At 38.4% G+C, this 8,454-nt stretch overlaps 1 protein-coding gene across 8 annotated transcripts in view; it reads left to right on the forward strand.

Moving 5' to 3' along the window:
* The window catches only part of Unc13c (unc-13 homolog C), a 435,177-nt gene extending 428,685 nt beyond the window's left edge, over nucleotides 1–6,492 (forward strand). For all 8 annotated transcript variants that reach the window (XM_028865275.2, XM_028865283.2, XM_028865248.2 and 5 more), the window contains 3 exons: nucleotides 3,239–3,331; nucleotides 4,443–4,602; nucleotides 5,931–6,492. In XM_028865275.2, the coding sequence (XP_028721108.1) occupies nucleotides 3,239–3,331; nucleotides 4,443–4,602; nucleotides 5,931–6,216 (539 nt within the window). In that variant the 3' untranslated portion in view covers nucleotides 6,217–6,492. The remainder of the gene's footprint in view (nucleotides 1–3,238; nucleotides 3,332–4,442; nucleotides 4,603–5,930) is intronic.
* Nucleotides 6,493–8,454: the final 1,962 nt, after the last annotated feature.

The raw sequence follows: 8,454 nt of genomic DNA on the forward strand, positions 1-8,454 counted from the left end.
CTTCCTCCTCCCTTCAAAATTTACTCACATGATTCAAAACTCTCCCTCTCAGTGCTGAAAATGGGCTCAAATGGTGACTCCAGGAAGGAGGTCCGGTGGTGAACAGGCTCCTACTCATATCTTAATCCTGACTATTCACTTGCTAGAAACCCGAAGACCCTCAGAATCCTTTGGCTTCAGTTTGAAGCCCTAGAACTTCACTTTATACAAATGAAACTCTGGCTCATTGCATATATCATGAAACAGTTACAAAGTGACATTCCACACAGCTCCATTCACGAAAATTAAACTGTGAACCAACTAGTATGTGGAAGATGACAAATTACAGAAGCACGGCTTCTAAATCCCTGTGACAACAGTCGATATTACTACAAATGTCCAACATTTTAAGTTTATTGGCTTCCAAGAAATCAGGCTTCCTTATGTCCTCTTGCAAACAAAATTCAAGTTTGCTTTTCTTGGCTCCTTCACCTTTCCCTCCCTCACCTCCCCCTCTGCCCCCCAACACTAACTCACCCCCTTTGTACACTCATGTCACAAGTGACCTCCCGTCGTCTCAACACTTTATTCCCACCTTGTGATCTCCCACCTAGTTTCAGAATCTATACTCACTCTCACAACCTGTTATTGACTCAAATACAAACATTAAAAGCTAGAATCCACATATGAGAACATATGATCTTTTGCCTTGGAGACAGGGTTGCCTCACTCAGTGGAAAACTTTTCAGTTCCATCATTTTCCTGCAAATTTCACTTTTCTTAACTGCTTAGGAAAATTCTGTTGTGTGTGTGTGCGCCACATTTTCAGTATCCATCCTTCTGTGGATGGACAGCTAAGCTAGTGCCATGCCCTGGCTATTGTGAATAGTGTGTCAGTAAACACAGACATGCAAATATCTCTGTGGTAGGGTCTGGACTCCTTTGGGTATATGCCCAGGAGAGGTACAGCTGGTCACGTGGTAGTTGTGGTTTTCATTTTTTTGAAGACCTTCCACGCTGATTTCTGCAGTGGTGGTACAATACTCTCCCACCAACAGTGGACAAAGGCTCCCTTCCCCCACAGCCTCTCCAGTCTCTGTTGTCATTTGTCTTTTGGATCATAGCCATTGTCACTGGGGTGATGTGGAATGTCAACGTGGCTTTTGTTTGCATTTTTAAGTATTGACCTTTTCTAGTTCCTCTTTTGAAAACTCTTCAGTTCATTAGCACTGTGCCCTCACCCCTTCATCAGCAGTTTTGTGGTTTTGATGTTTAAGTTTTTGAACTCTTTGTTATATAGTCTAGATATCTGTCTGAGGTGTAGCTGGCCAAGATGGCTTCCCTTACTGTACAGCAACTTTTTAATTTCATCTGGTCTTGTGTGTTGATTCTGGGGACTGTATCCTGAGCAACGGGAGTCTGGAAGTTCTTGCCTATATCTACAATTTGATTGTAACTTCCTATTTCCCTCTAGCTGGTTCAGCATTTCAGGTTTCAAATTCGGGTCTTTGATTCACTTCCAGTTGATATTTATGCAAGTAAGATATGTGGGTCTAAGTTCATTCTTCTTCCAGTTTGCCATCACTGCTTCCTGAACTAATTTTCTCCTCTCCAGTATATGTCTTTGATGTCCTTTATAAAGATCATCTGCCCATGGCCGTGTGGGTTGATTCCTGGACTACCTTATCCCATTAGTTTACCTGTTTTTTTCTGTGCTGGTACAACACTTCCCTTGACTCTAACACAAAGTCTGGTTTGTAGTCATTTATTATGGTACCTCCAGCAACATGCTTTCTACTTAGGATTGCGTGGACTATGTGGTCTTTCATGATTGCGTGTATATTTTGAGATCTTTTTCTAGTTATGTGAAGAGTGTCACTGGGTTTTATTTTTTGACACAGCGTCTCCCTACGTAGCCCAGGCTGACCTCAAACTCACATGGATCCACTGTCTCTGCCTCCCAAATGCCAGTATTAAAAGCATGAACCACCACACCCACTGTCATTGGAAAAATGTGTTGATGACTTTTGATAACACAGCCATCTTCCCAGTATTAATTCTATCCATCAAGGAGTATGAAACTTCTTCATTGTCTAGTGTCTCCTTTAACTTCTTGTCAGTGCCCTACATTTCTCAATGTGTAAATCTTTCTCGTTTGGTAGGGCTCATTCCTGGGAACTTTGTTGGGGGCTGTTATGAATGAAATGGCTTTCCTAATTTCTTTCTCAGCAGGTTCGTTTTTGGTATGTATGAAAGCTACTGGGTTTTGTATGTTGATTTTTGTATCTTGCAACTTTACTGAAAATGTCTGTTGAATCTAAGCATTTTCTAGGTCAGCTATAGGATTTCTTAAGTATAGAATCATGCTGCATGTGAATAGGGATAATTTTACTTAAACCTCTCAGTGATTCCTTTTCAAGTGAGAGTCCTTGCACAGTTAATTTGTAGTTGGCAAGAGGTTCTAGGCCACATAATAGGTGGTAGCAGCTTCGTGTATAATGTAGTAGGAAGACCACCATCGTAATATTTTTAAGTGAAAAGATTTATAGTAAAATAGTGTGTATGCTTCAAATTGGTGTGTTCCTAAATGATATATTAAGAAGTGTGGGGATAGGAAGTGTTTGGCATTCTCTTCATTTTACAAATGAGAAGACTGCGGCTGAAGAACACAATGGATTCTGTGGGGGTCACAGAAGCATAAGAATGTAGTGATGGCTTGAATTCATTTATCTGCCCCTAAATGACAAGCACTCTTCTAGATATGTTCAACCCTTGATTCACTGTGACCTCGGTGGACTTGCCTACTTCTAAGCTTACCAGATGGCAATAACACTTGGTATCATTTAAGTCTCTATGCTGAACTTCATGGCGGGGGGGGGGAGTTCAGCATGCAGGGTCATCTTTTAGTTCCCAGGGCTCTGGTGTGTCACAGAGAAGATTCCTTAACAAAAGAGTGTAAAGCAACAATAGAATCCGTTAAGTGTTATTAGTGCTGAGAGGGGGAACTGAACATTTTCACTATGGTAGAAATTAGGCATCTGGTGAACTTCCACTGAGTTTATGGCATTTAGTATTTGCACTGTCTGGGCTTAGGATATCTCTACTCATGCCCCAAGCCAGCATTGAAAACTCTGAGCATTGATCAGTGTCCAGCATGTGATGTTAATAGAAGTAACCATTTAATCCTTACGCAAAGGAAATAGATGTTCACAGGCATATAATCTGAATATCCAAGCTAGTACATTTCTTCTGTTTGCAGGTCGTTCCTCCAAAGATTCTGTTGGCCAGATCTCTGTCCATGTGGATGTCACCACCACCCCAGGGACTGGAGAGCATAAAGTCACTGTAAAAGGTACATAAGGGGTTCGGATATAGCAACCTATTAATCTTTAACAGCTACAGAAATCATAGGAAAACTATTACTTCTCTTGTATATATTTTTAAACCTAAACTACTATAGGAAGTAATTAAAATTTCTTAAGAAAAAACAAATTCTTTTAAACCATCTAAAGACTTGAGACATTGGGGACTAGATTTCAAAAGTGGATTTATTTTACTATTAATATAGTTTCTCATACTGACCAATATTTTCTTACCACTCACATAATCTCATTTTATGTCACTTTTAACTGGTGTTTCTTGTTGTTAATAAATGGCTTGATATTATAAACAAGTGAACCCTGCTTTCCAACTAAAAGTTTTCATTTAATAGCTACCATTTTACTGAACATTCTAATGTTCCATTTTTATTATAGACTTAGTCGTTTTAATATCCACTTTGGTCAGAATCATAGTCTTCCAATGTATATTTTAATTGCACCATATTCTTAAACTGCTATGCTTACAACAAATTATACGACAAGTACATATGGGAAAAAAAAAACAAGAAGTAGTCATGCTTATATAGGATCAAGGTTCAGTATCCTTCAGTGTGTTTTAAAAATATGTAAATATAGATCAAGTTTAATAGTTTCATCTTTAGCAGTAAAAATTTTAAGACTCTTTCCTACTGATAGCCAAGACCAACCAGGAACATAAAAATATATTGTTTGTGAGTCCTGAATTAGGAGACAGCCATAGCATTTAGTATATGATGGAATTAGCAACTGAGGAAGAAACAATGAATTAATGACCATGGTGAAGTTTTGTAAATAATACTGACTGTGAGAATATTTGTAATGCACTATAACCTAATTTTTGGTATGTGTACTAACATAGAATTAATTTTAATATGAAAAACCACCAGGGTTTTAACCTTTTGTTATAAATTTCATTCACATGAATGTCAAATTGAACTTTCCATTAACAGGACATTCCTGGGCATCGAGTATTTCAACTTGTGGGGTGTTTCCTTGTGGGTACAGTCAGGGCACGCTCAAATACAAGTTCTGGCCAATGAAGGAAGCTAGTTTCCACAGAATTTCCACAGAATAGTTTGCTAAAGCTTGGCTCCTGCTTTTCAGTGATCGCTATCAACGACTTAAACTGGCAGACCACAGCCATGTTCCGCCCCTTTGTGGAAGTTTGCATGCTGGGACCCAGCCTGGGGGACAAGAGGAGAAAACAAGGGACAAAGACAAAGAGCAACACGTGGTCACCAAAGTACAACGAAACCTTCCAGTTGTAAGTCAGACACAAATCACTTATGCATGTAACTGGAGGCTAGTTAGTGTGCAGCTAAAACCTACTGGAAGATTCAGGGTGGAAAGGAAAACCCACGGGTGGTCTCATGTTCTCTCTCCACTAAGCAAGCAAGCTAGGCTCTGATCCCTTTCCTCAGCAGCTGTACACATCAGGCAGTGGTATAGACACTGGAGACAGGTAGTAGCTGGCCTTTGCTGTCATGGAAATGCCTTTCTGGAGATGAGAGATTAATGTCGTGGTCAAGTGGAAGGACCCAAGCTAATACGTTTAAAGAAACAGTATACAGTGGGAAAGAGGGTGAGACTAAATGGCTTTGGTGAAGCCCACACAGAGATGTACAATTATCACTTCTTAAAGGAGCATACACACTATTAATTTTGCTATAAATCTTTTCACTTAAAAATATTACAATGGTGGTCTTCGTACTACATTATACACGAAGCTGCTACCACTTGTGTGGCGTGGAACCTCTTGCCAACTATAAATTAACTGTGACTTGAAAAGGAGATCACTGTGATGTTTAAGTGAAATTATCCCTGTTCCAAAGGAACAAGACTATAGCCTTCCACTTCAAATCACACAAGTACCTTGATCTGATTCAGATGTCTTTAACATATACAACATCTATTTTCTGGAACTAACTTGGAAATTCAGAAAGCCACTCCTATTTTGTTTTGTTCTTTGATTCCTACCCATCAGGATACAGTATTATTACCTGTTTATTCATTTTATTTCAGATTGCCTCTTAAATAAATACCCAGTTTAGCGACCAATGTCACCTATAAACATCTGGCTGCATAATTCCCTGCACCCCACCCCACACCTCCCTAACATGCCATTCTATGCAGTAAGCTGTCTTCAGTTGTGCTAGTAGAGGCTAACTGTTGTTAACTCTTGTTAGAGAGAAAAATTGACACTATAGCACCAACTTCTACTAAAAATGATGTAGTCTAGAGATGTGCACCAATTGTCCCATCTCGGGAATGGTGCTTCCTAGCCCATTCTGAAAAAAGGCTCCTGGAAAAGTTTCCCTGGGAGTCAGAGGTAAAGATTCTTAGTGATGGACAAAGAAATAGCAGATATTCTCCCAACAGTATCCCTCATCATTATCAATCCAGAGCCTCTGTATCTAATAACTAAATACAACGTAATAATTTACTTCCCAACCCTATATGATATACTCACCATCAATGAAGCAAGCAGGTACAGGTATCTCAGGACATAAGTTTGACAGCATTTCAAGCACCATGAGTAAAAGTTTGGCTTATTTTGTGTTTTTAATTCATTTGTGTCTTTAACTCATCCAGCATTCTGGGTAACGAAAATCGCCCAGGAGCCTATGAACTTCACTTGTCAGTTAAGGATTACTGCTTCGCCCGGGAAGATCGGATAATTGGGATGACAGTCATTCAGCTACAGAACATAGCAGAGAAAGGGAGCTATGGAGCGTGGTACCCTCTTCTGAAAAATCTCTCTATGGATGAAACTGGCTTAACCATCCTTAGAATACTCTCTCAGAGGACCAGCGACGATGTCGCTAAAGAGTTTGTGAGGCTTAAATCTGAAACGAGGTCTATTGAAGAGAGTGCCTGAAACAAATACTTCAAAATGCTGTCTCTGAGAATTCATAAACTCCCATTGTTTGACCCTTACATGCATGTGAACATACATGGGAATGTTTAAATCCACTGCGTTTTGATGTTTGCCACTAATCAACCATAATGTCTACAAAGTACGTGAAAAACTTTTATACTCATTCTGGTCTTTGAGAAATAAATGTTCCATGAAGTGCCAAAATTATGATGTAAAGTGAAATATCAAGACTATCTTTTACAATGTCCTTCTCATTACCAATTTCTCCTCCATGAAGTAAACTAAAAACGTCTTGAGTTTGTCCACTGGTTGTCTTTGTTAGATCTATTTAGAGTGACCTATCAGAAAGCATCTATGATTCGACTTCTGTTTTGTTCAACCTTACCTTACTGTAGACATCCTGCAGATCCAGTTTTCTACCACACCTAGAAATGCAGCAACTTCTAGAAAGTTTGTAATTTTATAGTTGCAGATATATTGTGATGACTTTTGCATACAAATTACAATAGAAAAGGTGGGAAATATTTTCTGCTGACCAGTTCCCAACCTTTCTAAAATATCACTGTGAAGAAATGCTTTCGAGGCAAACTTACACAAAGCAATGCTAACTAGTTTGTTAATGTTTGATATATTGATGAAACTGTGTTCTTTAAAACTGCCAAGGCACCCCCCCATCACATTTGTAATTTTAAAAAATAGAAAAGAAATGAAAAAAAATGGTAACCTGGTGCATTTGCCATGTAGCATTATGTCTCAGCTTTTCCCTATTTCATTCTTTGGAAAGTCATGGAATGCAAGGACAGTTCATTTAAATTTCCTGTGATAAGTAACTTGTTGGCTGGAAAATACTAACATTATATGTCTAATTACTTAACTTTACAACCAGATATTTCTTTTAAAAATATTCAATGATTTATGCTGAATGCAGCATTACTATATATTGCAGAAAAACCAAAAGTCACATCTTCATATATATTTAGGAGGGGAAAAATGTAAAATAAACTCAAAATAAATTGCTCATGATTTTGTAACTCATGTTCTTTATATGCCCCAAATGCAACTTGGTTATGAATACTTGCATTGTATGGATTTTTATGATTTGACTTTCCAGAGTCTATATCTAACTATTTGGCTGCAGAACATCACTTTGTCATTGTAACTTACAGCCACAGCTGTGAGTGGACTCCCAATGTGTGCAGGAACAAGAAACTGTTACGTTGACTGTGTTATGTAAACATGCTGGTCTAGTATGTGAGGAGAAGTGACTAGTGTCATCCGTCTCAACCATTCTGCTACTGGGTCTGAAAACACACAGGCTGGTGAGATTGGCTAATTTGTGTTAAATCTTAAGCGACTGCTTTGTTAACGACTTTTCCAAATGCCTAGTATGATGCAATCTCTGGCATATGCATTAATAAATGGATGTGTATTGAGCTCATGCAACACTTTTGGGAGTTTTGCCTACTTTTTTTCATAACCTAATAATGATAAAACATACTAGTCTCTTACCACTGACAATCCTCTTCTATAAGTATTTAGAAGCAAATGATGTGGTGTTAAAATTCACTCAGCCTGTGATGATAGAAACAACTTTATATTACAAGATAATGCATTGAAAGTAGGAAGAACTAAGGTAATTACCCAGTATGGGTTGTGGGACAGTGTTAAACCTACAAAGAAAATCACTATTAAACATATTCAAGGTAGCAGCATTATTAAAAAAAACTTCAACATATTGGTAGCCATTTCATAATTGAGGAATTCATTCTAAATCTATCATGACTTAGCATTGTAGGAGCTCACTAATGTCAGAACATGAAACACTGGAACAAGGGACAGATCACTGATCACTTCACAGAAACGATGAGCTAGGTGTACTTTTTATATTAACTAGATCACTTGTTCTATTTCTTTAAGAATTTAAATTTTTTAATTATGTGTATATGTGATTCTCTGTATGCTTACATGAGCACAGCTGCTCATGAAATCCAGAGAAGGGAAGAGATCCCCTGGAGCTGGAGTTACAGGCATTGTCAGCTGTGTGGTGTGGGGCATGGGAACTGAACCTGAGTTCTTCAGAAGAGCAACAAGTGCTCCTAACCACTGAGCCATCTCTCTAGCCCCTCATTCTGCCTTTTAAACATATATGTGTGTGTTAAATGTATATGTATGTGTGTATATTATGTGTTAAGAGTGGTGGTATGAATTGAGTCTAGTTGTTACTATCATAAAGTACAG

The sequence above is a fragment of the Peromyscus leucopus genome, chromosome 14 (genome assembly GCF_004664715.2).
Source record: "Peromyscus leucopus breed LL Stock chromosome 14, UCI_PerLeu_2.1, whole genome shotgun sequence".
NCBI lineage: Eukaryota > Metazoa > Chordata > Mammalia > Rodentia > Cricetidae > Peromyscus > Peromyscus leucopus.